Source organism: Molothrus aeneus, chromosome 1 (genome assembly GCF_037042795.1).
Source record: "Molothrus aeneus isolate 106 chromosome 1, BPBGC_Maene_1.0, whole genome shotgun sequence".
NCBI lineage: Eukaryota > Metazoa > Chordata > Aves > Passeriformes > Icteridae > Molothrus > Molothrus aeneus.
In genome coordinates this window covers 95022963-95043469 of record NC_089646.1, presented here as the reverse complement: position 1 = coordinate 95043469, position 20507 = coordinate 95022963, and the positions used below count along the sequence as shown (strand labels likewise).

Here is a 20507-nt window from a genome sequence, read left to right as displayed (position 1 = left end):
CAGCTTTGTATTTCATGGATTGTCACCACCATCTTCAGATCCTGCCTCAACTTTCAGTCAGCCTGACAGTAAGAGTAGCTACTCTCCCTCAGATTGGTGTTCTTCCCAGCTTTGATAAGGAGGTTCTTCATTCCGACTCCAGGATGTTACTGAAAATTGCAAACAGTGCTGCCGAGCTCTGGGATTTCGTTGCCTGTTCAGACAGAAGAGACAGGGATAGCCGTTCCCTGACTGATGCTCCCTTCAGCTTAGCAGGAGCTCAGGTTTCAAGTTCACGTGCTGTGATTATTGGCACGTAAAGGTCCCATTTCTCCCACACACGTAAAGTCCCCTCGAACCGAGGGCGGTTGTGCTCATTTCCCATGATTTATAACCAGTAGCTCTTTCTTAACTGGCAGCTCTGTGTTAACTGCTGCTTTTCTCTTTATCCTCTCCCCTGAAGGGAGAAGCCTTTTGCAAGCACTCTGTCCCATTAGCTTTTAAGATGTCTGAGAAGATTTAACCTAGGCTTAATACAGCAAATTGTTCCCACGGGGGAGTTATCCTCAAGCAGCAAGCAGGGCACTGGAACATTGCAGCATGTTTTACAACATCTCTGCCACAAAAATCCCCAATAAACATTATGAAAGCCTCGGACTCGGGCTTTCTTTTCCATGGTTGCAAAAAAGACAAGATTTTTTTCTCTCTCTTTTTTATTTTTTTTTAATTGAACTTTCCCTTGAGCTGTACCTTTTGGAATTCTCTGATGAAGTGATAGTCTTGGCTGGCATTTTAAAAAAACCCTGCTTTTCGTGACTGCTGAAAAACATTGAAATGTGTTTTCCTTTAAAGGTAAGAAATAAGAAAGCATTATTTTCTTTTAAATGACAGTTATAAAACACTCACCTTGTGATTTTTCTTGGATATGACGGAGGTTAATCTGTTTAAAGTGTTCCACTGTAAAGAAAACAAAGGAAAATCAGAACAGCAAAGTTATCTTTGACATTGTTCCTCAAAATATGATTCCAGTTCATAATTGTTTTATCAGAATTTACAAAATTGCTTTTCAGATGAATACCTGGTGAGTTCACAAAATTTAGGATCAAAATATTTATTGTTGTCCTCACTGTGCCAGTGAGACCATTTCCTAAAATTGTTTTAGGGTTTGGAGAAGGGGGAAATATAAATATACAATAAAAACCAGCTTTTAATATAAAAACCAGCTTTTTCTGGTGTGCAGTGTTTGTTCCTGGCTTTCTAACTACCTGTCTTTCTTTGAAAGACTTTGATTGAAAAAGGTGATACAGTTAAAGGGTGTATTTTTCTTCAAGTAATGAAATGTTAGATTTTTTTTTGTCATGAATATTCTACCTCATTACACTGAGCCCGGCCTGTGCTGCAGGGCAAAGGAGTACACCACAGGCACTCAACAAGATGGGTCATATGAATTAATGTTGTTCCTATTCACATGTAATTTGTTAGTACTGCATCAAAGAATCATAGTCTTAGTCTGAAATTCTGATTCTTTGGGTTCTTTTCGGTGGTTTTTAGGAAGTTCCAAAAATGACAGAGTTCCATTGCATGTCCTCAGCTAATATGGAAAGGATCATACATGTACTCTGTATTCTTTTGTCCTTTTATTACTTTGAATATTTTGACTCTTGCAAATAATTATTTTTTCAAGTATAATGCCTTATATATACAAAAAGGATATTCAGCTGTTTTAGTTGACCAATTTATATTTTCTCTATATTCTTAATCAAAAGAGAATTGATTACTCATTTATCTAATAACATATAAAGTTCTGTAAACAAACACCTGCCTTACAAATTTTTTTTTTTTTTATTTTAAGACCCAGGTGCTGCTTGGGGGCAATCAGCAACATACCATGAATAGCACCAGACACCAGCCTCTGTTCTTTGTCAGTCTGCCTGAGCTGCAAAAACTCTGTGCTGCTACAGTAACACTGAGTTCTCAGATACCAGAAACTGAGACAAGGAGTACACAGATAAAGACTTGCAGGTAAAGTGTTTTGAGGGCTATTTTTTCCAAAAGCTGCTGGTGGTTGTTATTCAAATATTTTATTAGCCGTACTAGAATTTACTGTAATAAAATCAGCAAAATTCTTATCACTGGCAAACAGTACAATTTTGTACTGGAAAAAAAAATAGCTTTTTTTTTTTTCTTGGGCAGGGGACTTGCTTTATATTGGGGAACAAAACCAAAATTTCTATTATGTTTTAAATTTCACAGGCTAAAACTAAAGAATACGCATACTTCAAATTAATAAATGGTTAAAATTAATCTGTGTTTACCTGCAAAGCTGGGATGCTTCATGTAGTTGTGACTATTTGAAAAGACTATTTGGAAAGCTGATGTAAAGCTCCTTAGCATTCACCAAGCATTATGTTATTCCCTTTAAAAGAAAAGGGGAGAAATGAGAAATTCTGCCAAAAGGAACACTTTTGGAGAGCTCCATTTGTGTGCCAAATCCCTTTAATCTTTGTCTTAGACCATTGTGGGTCATCTAGAGCAAGTAACTTGGACTAATCCATTTTATTGTACTAAACCAATGGAAACTGATTAAAAGTAGAATGTATTTTGTTTACAAGAGGTAAGGAAAATAAATTTAAGCAGAGAAAATAATATTTTTAATTTCTTTCTCACCTCTTTCATAGACAATTATTATTCCTGTACCATGAGATCCTTTCTGCACCTGTTATGGGGACACTGAATCAAATTTCAGTTGTGATGGCGGTCAGTATCACTGTGTAAATAAGTATCTGTAGTTACAGACTGCTCTGCAGGTGAGCAGAGTGCACATCACTCAAAAGAGAGAAGCAGCACTATGTTTTATTGAGGTAAAATAATAATTTGACAGAGTTTGATGGGTGTGGTGGAATTTAGGAAAGTTTTAACAGTGTTCTGACAAGGTTCAGGAAGTTTGATGCCAAGGTTTACCTTAATAATGACACATGGAGGAGCCATGAAAAGGAAAACTGAGTTAGAATGACTCACAGAGAGACCGGAGGTGCAAAGGGTGAAGAGGGCCCTCGTGTGGAGACATGAGGTTCGGAGTGGATCCCTTTTTGGAATTCCTTTTTGGAGCCTATGTGTGGCTGTACCCAATCTTTGTCTCAGAGTTGGTCAGCAGTTCATGCCTAATGGGATTATCCCTACAATGTTTATAGTATCTGAGTATCTGCATGGATTAGTAATTCTTCATAGCATGAATTCAGCATGCTTTCAGTCACTTACTGCGGGTCGCAGGTAAGGGGTCTCTTGACCTTTTGTAAGGAAGGTTCTCTTAATTTCCAGTATGGAATCTCTAAACTTGAGAGGAGTCCCTGCTCAAACCTGCCATGCAGGCCAGCTGTTGTACAGTCTGGCATTCAGGAAGTGCTCAGATTGAGCCTATCCTGATTTTAATATTTAAAGAGTGAAGTAATTGGATCCTAATCAATAGTATAGGTGAGACAGGTGTCTCTGATTTAGTGCTGATAGCTCTCTCTGTACTTTGGTTATCTTGTACTTTCGGGTTTCAAAAACACCTTTTGAAATATTTTTCAAGACACCTTCACTCCCCTGTAGATGAGCCAGGGACTTTCCAGCTTGCAAGTTCATCCCAAGGATGTGAGCTTGTTGCTTCTTGGTCAGTCAGCACCAAAGTATGGCTAGGGGTCGATTGTATTTGTAACACATTCATGTTATGTTTCTCTAAGAAGTGTTTTGTTTGAGGATCAAGGATAAGTAAAAATATTTCATTTAAAACAGACTTCTTTCTTTGTTCATTAGTGGTGTAGGTCAGCTTAAGTCCTTTCTTTTTTTGATGAAATGGCCTTTTCAGATGGCAAACCAGTCTGTGGGATGAAATGGACTCAATTGGTAAGGTACTACCCAGTTCACATGGAGAGAAGCAGGTGCAGAGTTCTGCAGCTTTGTTTTGGGCAGTCTTTGGCTCACCTGTCTTGCTTATGACTGTATCTTTAGCTAGAAATGAGATGACATTATGACAAATGCCTGAGCTTATTTTAGTTTTCTCCTTTAAAACACAGGATAAAGTGTTTGCTAACTATTCCCTTGCATGATTTTCAAAGGCAAAGTCACTGTTGTACCAGAATTTAAATTATGCTTAATGCCAAACCCTTGATTTATTTTTTTATTGTTACTTCTAGCTACCATTTTACGAATCAGGAATATGTCAAGCCTATGCAGAGAGACACGGAGCTACTGTAAGTGCTGAAATATGACACAGTTCTCTAGGCTGTTACACTTGTCTGCAATTGCTGTTGCCAGAGATGAGTATTTTTCATGGGCCCTGCAGTTTGCACTACAGAGGCCCAGTTTCAGGGTTACCAAGACAAAATGTGTCCTGTGAATGGGGGCATGGTAAATATACTTTATCAGACTGAATGGCTTTTAGAAGTTTGTGAGCAATACCTCTAGATTTCTCTGCTGCAGTGGCATCCTGCTCAGAGGCATTGGGGACTGACCTAGAGACAATCTTTGGGCCACAGACCTGCATCTCTCCTGCTGGTGTCATGCCCTTCATCCAGTGGGAATGTTCAGGCAGCTGAACTGTCTCCCCACTCACCTTTGGGTTTACCCAGCCTGCACAGGACAGTCTCAGAGAAACAAAACAAAAGCATAGAGAAGAAATGGAACCCCTGAGCTTAACAGCCTATATATTTTTAGACCATTATGCATATTATTTACAATCTTTTAGTATGCAACATCTATGGGGTTTATGAATGTACGTGTGGATGCACTAAAATTGGTGAGTCAGAAGACTGATTGTAATCAAAGCCAGTAGCTCTCATAATTCATTTGTACAACCAGCTGGGTGTATCTTCATTTGTTCCAAGAAGTGCAAATGCATATGCAGATTAGATAAGATACACACTGTTCAAATATGCTTACCTTACAGAACTGCTTTATGTTGATATGTGCAGGTGATCTGTCATTGTTAGGTTTCTCAACACCAAGCAGTTCCTTGCAGGATTCTTTAGAAACATCCCTCTGGAGGTGTATTACTTAACTCTTTTTAGCCTGCTGTAGTTAGTTTCTTGCCTAATGCTGATGGTCAAGAGAAAGCTCTTCAGGACAGGCAGGGAAGTTGAGCTGTTGGGTGAGCAAAGCTGCATTTATCTACTGTGATTGCCAGAAAATGTCCTGGTCTTGACTCTGACAGCAGAGCTAATGTCAGCTTTGGATGTTGTGCCTATTGCCTGGAGGGAGTTGCATATCTAGTGAAGTACTCCAGAGGGTTCAATTAATCTTTTCCCCAGGTCTATTATCAGCCCTGTGAAAGCATTCTAGGAACTGTTGCGCACCTCACGTTAATGGCGCATGAAATCCAATACATCAAATACTGTGCTACCTTCCTCTTGAAGCAAAGCAGATGAAAGCTAAGCATGTGTGGCACTTAATAGGATTTGGCTCCAAGATGAAGTAGCAGTTTATTTGCTTAAATTTTAACTGAGGCCTTTAAAAAAATTGTTACATTATTAAAAATGTTTCTTTTTGTCACTGTTGTTATTAGCTGGAAGCGCCGCAAACAGTTACTCCAGCCCTTCTCCAAACCTGTCTCTCCTACACACTTACAGCCAGGCTTGCACCCAGATGGAACAAGGCTGGTCATCTCTTGGTGCAAGGTATTTGATTCACTTGGGTCAGGGATTGAGTGTTTAGTTTTTGGTTCTTTATTGTAGCATTTATTTTCCATCATTTAAATTCCATAATTATTTCATTCATTATAATAAATTGTTTCATTCCTTTATCCTATTACCTTTTTTCTTTATTTGCACTTTTATTGTTTTTTTTATCCAAGTTGAATGACACAAGTTAATGTTCTGAATGGACATTCCATTCACCTTTTCATTTCCTTCCTTATCTTTGTAATAGATCAAATAATTATGTCAACTGAATGCAGTGTACCAGATGAAACCAAATATTGTTGGAAGCAGAGGGTTAGGAGGAAAAAGTGATGTATAGATTGCTGCCCACTAATATACCTTTACATATCTCTCTTTCTTATAGATGTTAATGAATCAGTGAAAAGTTAATTGACATAGGGGATTTTATCTCCTTAAAAGGAACACACTTTCAGCATTTGTGATAGACATAAATAAACTGTGTGATTTTTCCTTTTTTTTCACATAAAGACTTCAGACATATGGTTTAGAAAATAATATCTGTCTATTCTATTTATTAAGGGAAAGACTTTTTGTCTTATTCAGGAAGGCAAAATGCTGTTGGTAAGTACAATATTCTGTTAATGGTAAAGTTGAGAGAGCAAGGTAAAGTTAAGCACTTTCCTACTGCCACAATCTTGGTATTACCAGCACAGGGTCTTTGGTTTTCATTCTGAAATAACTTCTGTCAAAACACTCTTGGTGGCAGGTAATGTTCTGTCTGTAATAGTTGTCAGCTCAACTGAACCTTTGAAAAATTACTCACAAAGATAATTTTCATAGTATTAATCTACAGCCATAGACTGACATTTGTCATTTCAATGTTATAATTATTGCAGTTAAATATTGCACTTGCCTTAAATTAGGAGTCTTGCAAGTGGTATGAAAGTTCCATAATAATAGATAGGAAAATGGGGTATGGTGACTGTCCAGTATGTACTGTTTACTGCTCACAAAAATGAAATCACAAAGCATGCTGGTTAGCTATTGCAAAAATTAAAAAGTAGTACTTTTATTCCAGTATAAAAGTTAAAAATTACATTTGGTGATATTGGAGCCTAAGTTAGTAGCAGGGATATGTGTTGAAAAACTTGTAGCTGAGTGAAAGTTCTAGAGGTGTGTCTGTAAATGCTTGCCTTGCTCATTTAATCTTTGCTATTGACAGCTCCTGGATGGAAAATACTGTGCTGAATGACTCAGTGCAGCAAATGGTCATATGAACTACATTTGCTTTGTAAATGGGTGTTTGTTTGTCAAGGTTATGAGGATCAAGCACACAGTTGCACAGCCAGACTTGAGTTTCTGAGTTACTGTATGACACTAATTCATTATTATTTTTATTTTTCACACTTGAAATGCAACTAATTCAATTTCTGTGCTGAGAAAGTCTAGCCTTTTGATTTTCAAACACAGCATTTTGACTAACAATTATCCTAAATAAATATTTGGGTTAGCTTTCTGCTTAAGAGATGAGCTGTAATTCAAAACAGGCATTTTGCTTTTTTTTTTTTTAATTTAGTTATGGACCTCAATGTGTCAGAAAGACAGCTTTGCATCAGTGTGGAGCCTTGCTCAATTCGGCTGCCACCCCCTGAGGTATAAGCCAGTTATATTTTCTATGACTGTGTTTGTTTTATTAATCTTAATCTTCTTTTCTGTTAGGTGTCTTCCAGTTAGCATGATGGGGATAGAAGTGCTTATTTCTGATTGCATTGAGACATTAACCATATTCATTGACTATCTACACAGTATAACAGTCAATATAACATCCATATTGTATCTGTATTGATGCATTCTAGCAAGCATTGTAAAACAGATTCAAGGCTAGGAGAGCTTTCAAAAAAGCTAACAGAATATAGCAGTGAAGTGTCTTTGTGACTCTAGATTTCCTTCTAGCAGTGTTTTCTAGAAAGCTTTCAGTCACACTGTTGTACACAGACACTTTTGAGTAACAGCAGAGCAACTGCAGGTGAGTTGTCAGCACCACGTTCAAGGTCCCTTTATATGGTTATTATAGAATCTGCTTAATTTCTATGCAGCTTCCAGAATTTTGGAGCAGCCAGGACTATGCTGCTTGTAAGTTTAATTTATACATTGTTCAAGAAATCATGGTTGAGGTCAAAAACTTGTTATCCTTTTTGACAGCCATGCCACCTGTGGTGAGTATATCCATACGTGCATGGCGTATTTGTCAGGCTTGCTTTTTTTTTCTAAAATAAATATTTCTGATCCAAGCTCTTTTTTTGTTGAAATAGAAGAATATAGTTTCTTCTGCGACTGGCTTGAAACATCATAAATATTAAAGCTATCTCTAAGAAGCCAGTTCCCAAATTATATAGACCAGTGATGGAAAAGATCATGATATGTCTTTATTACCAGTTTGATCCTTTCAATACTTTTGTAAAACAGAAATGGCCAGATTCTCTTCTCAGTGAATAAATGCAAACCCTCATAGATAATAGAAAGATAAAATATTTCTGAAATTTTTTTGATTGTTCCATGACAGTCAAATTCTGACATTGTGAAAAAGTGCGGTGTTTTTTGACTTCTCAGAGGATGAAACTGCATGTCCCATTAATTCTGTTCCTTGGACACTTGCACATGTTTAGGCAAAGTGACGCACACTTTGCTATTACTAGAATGTCAAGCATAAGTATCTGATTTGAACATTTTAAAAACATGCATTGAAGCTTGCAATAAACATACAATAAAGTTTAAATCTCTTTGATTTTAATAAACTTTAAACCTTTTACTTGCATGGTTTGTAGTAGTGTAGGCTCTAACATAAGATAGCATGCAATTTGATGATGGGAATGCCTTCTGAAATAATCAACCTGTGAGAGCTGATGAATAATAATATATCAAGTTTCAGTGTATCGTGATACACAACTATTTTTGAAAATTTTAAATTTGTACTGCTGTAGAATTATTTGCAAATAAACTCTCTTTTCTGTTTTAAGCTGGGAGATTTTGATATTTCAGCAAACATTGTAAAGGTGTTTGACAGCAATGAAAACACAGTTATTCAGCAACATTCCATATTAAGTAACTGGTGCTATGTTTTGCCAAGGTAGGAATCTGTTGATATTTCAGCAGAAATAAACATTTCTCAGAATGTTTGCCCTACAAATTGTGAATTTGATGCTAGTGATAAGAACACTTCTGTTTTACAGTCTGTTTTAAAGTCAGGAATTTGTTGCTTTTATTATCTCATTCTTATGGAAAATAAGAAAAATTAATCAACAAATCATAAATTACACAGTTAAATACTATTTTAATTTTACAACTCTTTGGCTGCTTTTATGGTAAGCAAGAGCATCATTTTTTCTGAAATACAATTTTAGCAGAAAGTCAATTTAAAGAAAAAGTGTTTCCATCTTTGCAATGAACTACCTCTATTTTTACCTAAGATTTCTCATCATTAAATAAAAGAGAAGTAATGATGATATTTGCTTTTGTTCTGCATTCACTGCTAGCAAATGTTGAAGAGAAATGTCACTTGTAATTGTCACTTTATTCTTTACCATACTTCAGGAAATATTGCTTTTGTTATGTCATAAACTTATGAGCTAAAGGTATTAGTCCTCAAAACATAATCTCTAAGTACTTTGCCAAAAATAAGATTTTTTTCTCCCCAAAAGGCCAGTATATTTTAAACTGGATTTTATGACACCCTTTCTAAGCATCCCTTCTTTACCTGTGCACAGCATGAAAATGGGTCAGATCATAAACATCAGCCACATAATTCCTCCAGAATCTCCTTTCCGTTCGTATAAGGATTTTCAGATGCACTGGAAGAGTCTGGTAAGAAACACACACACACTGCTTTCATTTTTCCCTCCCTTTTTTGTTTGCCTATTGAGTTTGTCCTTGTAATACCTGTTTTTATTTGGTTTATCTAAGTATGGATATATTCTTCCTGAGGATCTTGAAGAGACAAAAACATACTTGAGTGTTTACTTCAAACCAATAGGGGAAAGGTTCTTCACGTATCCTTTCAGAATGTATTTGTCACATTTCCTCTCCTACACTTCTAGCAAAGCTCTGCTTTTCATTTTTGAGTGTGCCACATTTCCTTTTTTCATAATTTCACAGTAGTCAGTAGAGAAGTGTTTTAATAGACAAATTGAAACAAAATATCTCTGTCCCAGTATTGAATAATAGGAAGTCAAATAGAACAATTTGCTTCATGGCTTCCATAAATGTGATAATGCCACTTTAAATGTGATGTAAATGGATGTGGTGTAAAAGAAAGTCAAACTGTGTAAAAATGTGACCAACAAAAATTGCTTTTAAAGATATTTTTCCTGCCAGGAAACACTAGACTAAGGGTTAGTTATATTGAGTAATCTCTGCTGTTATAGGTTAGTGTGGTATAATTGTGCTGGAGTCCTGTAACTTTATAAACGTCAGGCCCATAAGAAATTAAGTGCTTTTCTCGCCATTTTAAAAAACATTTAGGCAAACTCATGTTTTCTTCTCAACAAAGATGATTAATAGTTATAGAAATGTAAAGAAACTTGTTATGTATCCCTGAACGCTTACTCAGGTACCCTTTAAGTTGCATCCGAAGTCAGCCAGTGCAGTATTTCCCCAGAACAGATGCAGAAGGTGTAGTGAACTCTTTTCTTTGTGACATGAAGAGCAATTTTTCACAGCTGTGTGGATTTCCAGTAAAGATGACAAGTAAAGCACTTTATGCTACAAAAGAACTCTCCAGGGCTTCAGTGCATGTAAGGCTTTCTTTCTAAACGTATTAATGGCACATGCTTTTTCATTGTATGAAGTGGTCTTTATCATATTCAGAGCACAGTAAGAGCATATAACTGTGCTTTTCACAACAAACTATCAATCCTGTAACTTTTAATTATTATGTAAGTAAAAGCTACAGTATTTGCCATTGTAAAGTTGTTACTAACATAAATACATTTTAAAAATGGACTTGGTGTTAATTAGTTGCTATCAGTGTTTGCAATTCTGTAGATTTTTTTTTTACATTTTGGTATCCAGACCTTTCTCAAATCTCTTCCATAATAATAAAAACAAGAGTAATGACAACAATAGTAACCATAACATTATTACAATTCTTACTGTTACAAGAGCATGTAATGATAGGACAAGGAGAAATGGCTTTAAACTCACAGAGGGTCGATTTAGATTAGATATTAGGAAGAAATTTTTGCAGTGAGGAAGGTGAGGCACTGGAACAGGTTGCCCAAAGATGTGGATTCTCCATCTCTGGAAGTGTTCGAGGCCAGACTGGATGGGGCTTTGAGCAACCTGGTCTGGTCAAAGTTATCTATGCCCATGACAGTGGGGCTGGAACTGGATGATCTGTTAGGTCCCTTCCAACCCAAACTACTCATGATTCTATTATTATTATTACTAGCAGTAGTAGTAATATTAAAATTTGTTTAAAAATAAAAAGAGGACTGTGGACATAAGCATTTTAAAACACTCAAACTGTAAAGTTTACTCCATGTCTGGTGATGGAAAGGAGGCAAGTAATCAAAACTCCTATATAATTTGAGGTTGTGATGAAGGCTAAGGCTCAAATTTCTTTGGTAGTAGTGTGTTAAAGAAGAAATGAAGTAATTAATTCTGAACAAATAATAGTGACAGAAGTTGCAGAGGTTCTAAAATACTATAATCCTCTTTCAGAAAGCAGTTTCTGTTTACGTCTCTCCAGTGATCAAAGCTAGAATGGTCCTCTGTGTCATCTGCAGTTTTTATAGACATCCAAACTGTCTTTTGCTCACAATACAGGTGCTCTTAGAAGTCTTAAGAGATGAGGAGCCCTGTCAGTCAAACCTTCTGCAGAACCCCTCAAAAGGGGTAGACATTATCCAGCTGGAAAGCACTAAACCAAGATAATTACTGTAATTTAAATCTTTCCTTCTGAGGAATATGATATTCTAGCATAGTTAGTAAACAAAGAATTCGGGGAGGATAAAAAAACCCCTTAATTTATAGTGACAGCTAAATATTGTTTTAAAAGATAGTAATTCTGATCCAAACCACAAAATTGTATTCTTATATATTGTGATGTGTATTAGGTTGATGCCATATAGCAATGCATTAGGTGGCACTATCAGACCGTTAAACCCAGTTTATTCAATTTAGCAGCTCTTGATGTGTTGCAGGAAATAAAACCTACGCATACGAAATTGGACGGTGAGATGGTTTGTGTAGTATCTCTAACGCAGGCTCCTCCAAGAAAACCTACTTGGCCTGGAATTCCTTCATCGTGCAGTACGGAAAACAGCCACTGGATGGAGCGTTTGATCAAAGAGCCAGGAGCACAGAGTTTTTCGAGTAGCAGTGAGAGTCCAGGAGGGGCTAGCATTGAAGCAACAGAGAAATCAATGAGCAATAAGCAAATACCAGGCGCACCAGAGTTACCTTCTGCAAAATCTTTAGGAACACCTGTAAACTCAGCCTTTGAATCCACACTCCCAAAAGTCAGCAAAATTATACCAATTTTCAAAGGAAAGTTGATGCAAATGAATGGAAAGATCACAAATCAAACAGATAGGAAGAAAAAGGAAAGTGCTGAAAGGCATTCACCAATGAAAAGTGTGGGTGTTTTGTCTTCTATGCTGTCTGTGCACAAATCCAGCATAACTCAGGTTTTCAAACACATTCAAAATATACCAGTCAAAACTCCTACTGACAGCAGCATGCTTCAGGTAAAGAACATGAAGACACACACAAAACATGGTGCACCCATATTCCAATGGAAAACCCAGTCTAGTGGACAAATGGCTAATTCTGATTTTTCTGAAAACTCAGCTTCAGGTGGGAGTCCAAGTGAAGTCAATCACAAAAAGACAAATTCTCCATTCTTTCTTAAGAATGTTGGGCCAGTGCTTCAGAAATCAAACACCAGTCCATGTCTGAATACACATGAATCTTCTATTTCAAATGCAAGAAAGGGGAAAAAGTTTCCAAGTCAAAATACTGCTCAATTTCTTGAGAAACAACACCAGTCAACAGAAGTGCGTTTGCAGATTTGTAAATTAGACAGTGAAATGACAAATTCCAGTTTGTCACTGCAACAAACAAAGAGATCAAATAAAGGAGCTGGGTTAAATATTCATGAATCTGTCTTCAAAGATACAGTGTGCATGGCCAAAAGTGAAGAAAACAAAGCAGCATGCCACTCTAAGGACTGTACTGCTGAGACAACCAGTCACCATTCCAAACCTAACTTTGAACAGGTAGAGTAAAGAGCAGGGCTCATTCTCACTGCTTCTCACAAATTCAAAAACAATGTTAAGCAATAAAGAGCATGACTTTCATCATGTTCTACCATCATTCTCAATATAGTTTTCTAAAATTCTACCATATAACTTAATGTTTTCAGCCACTGCTGCTTTTGTTTTTTCTGAAAGGGAAGATGATTTACTGTGTTTTGTGAAAGAAACACTTCTTTAATTTGAGACTTTTATGATGGGGTAATTAGTTTTCCTTTGTTTTAGACAGTTTATCAAGGTCTGTGTGAGGTTAACATGGTGACCTTTTTTTTGATATTCAATCTCTCTCCACATAAAACCATATTAATGGAATAATTCCTTTCTCATGGAAGGAATCTCAAACCTCATCAATTGTGTAGTGCTGACAGCAGTTGTGTGTAAGGCATTGTGCTACTAGACAAACATGGAAGTTTTGTAAATACAAGTTTAATTACAGTTTCACAAAAAGCACAAGTTGCAACAGGAAAAAAATCCCACTGGACGTGAGGAAAATATCCTCAGTGTGAGAGCAACTAGTCAGCTACTAGAACAAGTTACAGAGGGAGGTTTTTGGGTTTGTTAGCCTTCCATATTCTCAGAACTTGACTGAATGGGACCCAAAACAAGGTGATCTATCTTTGAAGTTAGCTCTATTTTGGGTAAAAGTTATGATTAGGTGACAGCTAGAGGTACTTCACCACCTTATTTTTCTGTGCTTCTCCCTGCATTTTAATTAAATAAATAGTTTAGCTGATTTTAGTGCAATTTTTATGAGGATGATATTCCATATATTGGGTATATGGATGAAATGTCTTGGGCTTATCACGTTTTTCATCTATACAATGTAATTTGGTGGGTTATCTCAGCTTTGTGTGATGAGGGCACCTTTTGAAAAAGCAGGTAATTTCAAAAGTTAGAGATCTTGTTCAAAATGTTGTGGGGTATTTTTCTAGTGAAGGTATAAACTTTGTACTTTTAGATGTTTACAGGGAACAAGTATCTGACTTGTGAAACACTGACCTCAAAACCGACTTTGCCAGTCAAGGAGAGCAACATGGAAGCATCTGTAAAGAAAAGTTGTGCCAGAAGAAGACAGGTAACCCCCCCTACACACACAGACTCCTTAATCCTGTCCAGAAGGACGTGAATTAAGGGACAGAAAAGATATTTAAACATTTTTAGTATGTTCCAATTAAAATGGGCAGGCTAAGAAATCTTATTGACCTCTCTGGATGAAATTAACCTTAACCAGGATAAAAGTAACAGTAACCATCAGGTATGATACTGTCACTTGAAGAGTTCATTTTAAATGTTTGTGTCCAGCAAAAGATGCTACTGAAATGTTTAATCATGTTACTGTTTCTGAAGCAGATTTTCTCAAAGTCCTATACTGTCTAATATAACTCTGGGCATTCTCAGTGGCTCTGTGAGATTTTCATCTCAAGGACCTGAATTTAGCAACATTCTGTAGAAATGACTTTTTGTTTTGTTATGCTTTTAAAGCCAAGTACAAGGCAATTCTGGACATTTTAGCTGTAATTAAAGGAACACAGCCTGTGCTCTCCGTGTAGATCAGAAAAGGCCAGTGCAGCAACCCCAGGGGCCTGCTGCAGGAACACACACCCCAGAGCTGGAGCTGCTGCAGGGAAAAGAGGAGTCTGTGTGGGAAGCACCAGCCCAGCTGCTCTGAGCTGGCCCCACACAACTGCAGCTGGGAAAGGCCCTTCCACAGGGCCACAACTGAGTCAGTGCTTACAGGCCCAGCACTGCAGTGCTACAGCAGTAGAGTCACTCTCACAAAGAGAAGAAAACCAGCAACAAAAATAGCTGTTTATAGGAATAACAACCCCAGGGGTCTGGGTATTGAGGGGAGACTTTCACCACAGTACAAAATGGAGTCCTTTGCCTGCTGCTGGGAACGACTCAGACACAACAGGGCTTGTGAGCATGGAAAGCCTGTAACTGCTCTGGCAGCACTGTTGGAATGGGGAAGGGGCACTGCCCTGTCCTAGGCAGGAGTCACAAGTGCCCCGTGCATTCCTCACTCTCCAGGCAGGCTCTGAGTAGCACAGGTACCTGCCTGAGCCCTGCAAGATACTTTTGGGAAGTGTCAGGACAGAGCAAGTTCTCACTGCCACGCTGCCACTGCAGTGCTGCCACTGCTGGACTCAAGAGAGGTGGATGCACAGTTCTCAGGAAATTTCATTGGTGTGTCAGGAATAGGAAAGAGACTTATCTGTTAATTGGCATCGGGATGGACTCTCTGGTGCTCATTAGGCTGATTCTTCCTGTCCCCAGATTAAAATATGATGGTGCTAACTGGGGACACTGGTAAACACATCTCTGAAGAATAAGCCTTTGTCCTTACTGATCATCAGAAATGGTGGCTGGTTTTGAAAGTCATGGTTACCAGCATGTAAAGGGTATTTTCAAAGTAGCTGTGGTCCTAATTATTTAGCCATTGTACTTATAAACATACTTCAAATTATTTATATTGGAAAACAGAAACTTTTATTAATTACTTCTTACTCAACTAAGCATTTCACTCAGAAACAATTTTTTTAGTTGAACTTTTAGCTTAGTATTGCTGCTTCATTTGCTTTATTGGCTTTTGCCCTTTTCTGTTTGTCTTGTTTTTGTAAGCAGAAAGAAGAAGGTTATTCAAAGTTAAAGAGAGCCAAAAGAAGTAAAACTTCTACTTAAGGTGTTCTGGAGCATTGAAAGAAAACTCTGGGTACGTTTATTAGACATTTAAAATATCTTCTTTTATTAAAATAATATCACTATGTCTGTAATAGTCCCTGAGCTTTTGGATCATGATGATATCAGCTGTCTACAAAAGAATCACTTTACTATAGAAATGGCTTCTAGAGCAAACTGATGAGGTAACTGAGGTAACTAAATTGCAAAGAACACTAGCAAATTGTGCTTTTTTTTATGAAACAAGCAATGTTAAAAAAAGGCATTTTGTATTTACTAAAACTTAGAATTTGACATAAATTTGTGCCTTCAGTGGCTCATTTTTCTCTCAGACTAAAATAAGCCTGGTTTTTGGGCTTCAAAGTTTCCCTTGAATCTGATCGAAGTTAAAACCAAAAACTATTAAAGTGGAGCTGTGTATATTATTTGATATCATTACAAGAAATGTGGCTAAATGTTCTTGTGTTGCCGAGATCTAATCACAGGACAAAATTGTCTGTCATAAAAAGACAATAAATTTAGTTTTGTGACAAGATATTTCAACCCACATTGTGGGTGGTTGTCAGTAATAGTCTTGCAGGATAAAACAAGCTTGTCCTTTGAGCATTCCTTTGAATATCAAGAATACAGCATTAGGACATAGTAAAAGAAGCTCACCAGGTTTAAGGACCGAATGCCTATCACAAGTTATCAGTAGTAAAAGGTACAGGAAAGAACAGCCAATACAGTTAACTGTTTCAGCGATAAATGGAAGTATATTGATTCAGATTAAAATATTGACGGAAGCAAGATGGTCACACAGACAGAACAGCACAAAAAATGTATATTATACAAAGCAAATAGAAAGACAGAGCAATAAAGCTGCAAAATATAAACTGTTCATCTTTTAACCTGGCTTTTAGCTTCAATGGAAGTGATAACAGGTAGACAAATGTGCATTTTGTCTCAGAGATGCACTTCATGTCCTTCATTTCCTTATTGAGATATATTTCCTCTAGTGAACAAATATATCAGTTGTCTGCTTTTCCTAAAGAAAGTCTCTGGTATGGATGGAAGCTTTTCATCTCTGACCTTCACACTTTGGTATTCAGCATATTCCATCCCTGGGTTTAGCATTTAATCTCTCCTGCTTCAAGCCAGGCAGTTCAGGCATGGTCCTTCTTCAGAGGTGATCTGTTCTAGTGATCAGCACAGATATCCACAGCTCCAAAGTCTGTGGCTCTCGCTGAGGATTGATGAGCAGAAGTGGTGTATCTGTGAATGGTCAGAACTTTTTTTTACTCTGATACTCTGATTTATTTTTGTTTATGAGTTAAGTGCTACAGCATCAAGTTGATCATGGTAGATAATGCTTAAACCCCTGAGAGAAAACAGTGTTTTCCATACAGTGTTTAAAATATGATTTCCAAGAATCCCACTGGTAAGGGGTCTTCATTGGTGTTGATGATTTAAAAAGAAAACTAAAGCTAAAACAACTTCTGCTGTTGGACTCTTGCCTACAGTTTTGATTCTGAAAAGCTGGGCTCTAAATTCCTACATTATGTATTACTACACATGCATTCAGAGTGCATGTTTTCATTTGAACACTTGGGAATTACTTGGAGTTTTCCAATTTACTGTGTAGCAAGATTTATGTGTGAGAAGTCCTTACACTGGAATTCAGTGATGTAGTCAGCAGGAAGGACTTTGTTCTATAATTCATGAAAAAATCCCCCATTTTTTACAATTATCTTGCAAAAAGGGTTAGTTTTTATGACTCATGTGCCAAGTTGCACAGCCTCTTGACTTGTCCAGGAAATCACAGCATAATCCTAATTTTTTTCTTCGTTTTGTTAGAGTGTGTTAGTAAAGCAATGTGAGAGAAGTATTTAACATTTTAAGAAGCTGAACATTTGATTCTTATACTAACAGTCTCCATGCTTAGTTCTTTGTTAATAAAGGTCACCCTATCATTTTCAAGGCCATAAACTACTGTGAAAGGGAAATTTGTTTTCAAAGACTAATCAGAAGAGCAGAGCTTCCAAAGCACAGCACATACTACTACAGAAAGATGTTTTTAAAGAAGCATTTGCAGCATTACAATTGTTGGTGGAAAAACAGACATATTAAAAATGCCAGCTCTGAAGCTTCCAAGCTTTTTCCACAGATCTGCAAAACTCTCCCTCTTGTTCTGCTCCTGCGTTGCAGTGAGATACTACTGACCTTTGGTTTCAGTTGCCAAATTTCATTTAGCAAATGAGAAGATACAAATTCATCACAGACAATAACAATAACAAGATTTCACCTGAAAGTATTGACTGCTATTATTGTTAGGATGTTGTGTGGATATAATAGTAGGGTAGGAGGTCCACACCATTGGAATTATATAAAAAGTTTTCAACAGCTTTGGGCTGAGATCTATTGGACTGTTTCTTCTAAAAAGTGCATCCCACAAATCAACATTTAGGAATTTATCTTGTAATTTGAAGGCTATTCTACAGAAATTTCCACAAAGCTATCTTTCAAATATTTTCTTCATGTGAAATAGTAGCTAAAATAATATCTTTCCTATGTAGTGAAAATACTTGTTTTCATTAAAAAAAAGATTGTGAAAATGTTCAATCTTTCAATGAGAAAGCAATTTCTTTTATGATGGGGGAAAATATCCTAATCAAATCTAGTAGCAGAAATAACCTTTAGACTGTGTGCATCAGGAGGTTGTTGGTACCTAAGTACCCAAAAAAGAATTGCTATTGTAATGTTTTTTCTGTTATTCTCTCCATTTTCCATTTCTATGGGATTGATTCAGGTTAGTAGTTAATTTATTGCATGGTTCACCATTTATAAATGCTAAAGACTGGTATCTTAAAGATTCCGTCTCTTACTTTCTTGTAGAGCTAAGAATGTGCTTTAGCTGCCTGACCTCAGCCGAAGGTTAAGAAGGTGTGAATAGACTTCTGCAACAGAAGTTGCTTCTTCCAACACTGCAACTGACTGATATTTTGAGGGCTTTAAATTTAAAAAGCCAAGATCTAAGAGAAGGGATAAATATCCTTTGTACATATATGTGCATAATACCACATATTTATGATGGAGAGAATTCTTTCTTGTTCTGTGTAGAAATGCAGACATTTAATTTGAATGCTCTGAACCCAAACTTTGTAAACAGAATGCAAATATAGATGTGGGAATGCAGCAATATTTTTTTCCTTCATATTAGCCATAGAGTTCTTAGTTGTCTTGTGTCTTCTTCCATGATGTAAACTTTTTCTGTTTTCCTCCATTCAGTTTCCCAAGAGGTCAGTAACATACTTGAGAATCTCTGAACTTTGTGTATTTTGCTGTTCGTCATTGGTAGCTGGAAGAAAATTTGAGGGTTAAATACAGTCAAGTGAATCCATGTATCATCAACTTCTTCAGACAGTTCAGGTTAATAAGCCTCTAATGCATTTGAAAATTTGACTAAATTGTTTAGGTTTTTAATCCCATTTTGTATATCCCGCTACTTGCTTACACAGTTAATCATTCTTCCAAATTATATTGTTGTTTCTAGTTGGGTTTTTAAAGATAAAATATTTAATTCTTTGTTACAGTGTCTGGGACAGTTTGACTCATCAATAAAACATTCCCAAATAAGTTTTCCTTGTCAAGTCAAATGATTGAAAAATAAACAATTTTATTCTTACCGAACTCATTTAAAGGCTGAATTTGGCTCAAGCTTCATTATTTTTTGTTGTATTTCTTGATGACTTTTATTTGAAACTGCTCTGTAAAAGATTTTTTTTAAGTTTAATTGACAACCCCATTCTTCAGAAGTCCATAGAGACCCTGTAGTTGCCCTTTGAGTAACTTTATTGCTCTAAGTGTGACTTCAGTGACCTACTGAACATGCAGATACCAATATATACACATATATAAGATTGTTGCCTCGTAATCACTGCTGTGAAATGAATATTATTATGTTACCTGGAAAATAAGAATCAAATGCCACACTAGCTCCTAAACTCAAATCTTACAGAACTGTAATTTAACACTTGTTTTTACATACATTTGCAAATCCTTTTTTCTAAAGGACTTGATACAATGGGACTTTATGCCCTTCATGCCCTTCATGAAACTTTTTTTTTTTTAAGTTTATTTTGTAATAGTTGTATTTCTCTTCATTTTTCCAAGCTGGATTTCGTCCTAGTACTGTGACAATATTTGTTTTGTTTTGTTTTGTTTTGCTTTTTTTCTTGAATGGTGACTGTCAACATAGCTCTAATTTCATGGTGCCAGTGTTTAAAAGGAAGTGAGCTCTTCAGCAACATGTCATTTTCTCATACATAATACAAAAAAAACCCCAAAAACAAAGCCAAACCAAGTCGAGACAAATAATAAAAGAAGTTAGTGCAATATGCTCAGCAAGAAATCAAAGTATATTTACCTTTTGTCTGGAAGCTGGTATACAAGGCTACTTTAAAAATGCTATGGTTTAGTTACCTTTCATAGGTTTGACTATGTGTAACTGATCTTTCTCCTGTCTTACAGAGAAAAGCATGTAGATTAGTTGCATTTCTGCCATGCTATATAAACTAGGGCTTTGCCTGATCTGTTCCCTATTGTTGCTTTTAAAATGCTGCTGGTTGCCAACATTTGTCTTGTATTATCACAGAAGTAATTTTGCACTATTTTTGCCATTTTAAATGTTGATGGCATTTTGTGTTATCTGTAATAAAACTGAAAATACAGAAAAATTTATTTACCTCAGCTCCAATGTGTTCCATTTAAATAAACTGTTGAGTTACTCATCTGTGCTAAATTGCCAGCTACTTCTGGATTTAAACTGTGGGGAAGAGCCCTGTTACTACACTCACCCACTCCTTGTAAATGCATGGGAAGGTGTTGATAGCGGGTGGAACCACACAGGGTGCAGGAGTGG

The 20507-nt window shown here is 36.6% G+C and overlaps 1 protein-coding gene across 1 annotated transcript; it reads left to right on the top strand.

The window, feature by feature from the left end:
* Nucleotides 1-1867: 1867 nt before the first annotated feature.
* C1H18orf63 (chromosome 1 C18orf63 homolog) lies at nt 1868-18593 on the top strand. Its single transcript, XM_066546131.1, has 14 exons — nt 1868-2001; nt 2658-2736; nt 4155-4211; nt 5522-5633; nt 6195-6236; nt 7192-7268; nt 8633-8742; nt 9380-9476; nt 9576-9661; nt 10222-10405; nt 11816-12892; nt 13887-14003; nt 15554-15641; nt 18482-18593. Exons 1-13 carry the CDS (start codon nt 1868-1870, stop codon nt 15608-15610), a joined length of 2229 nt encoding a protein of 742 aa, XP_066402228.1. The 3' UTR covers nt 15611-15641; nt 18482-18593.
* Nucleotides 18594-20507: the final 1914 nt, after the last annotated feature.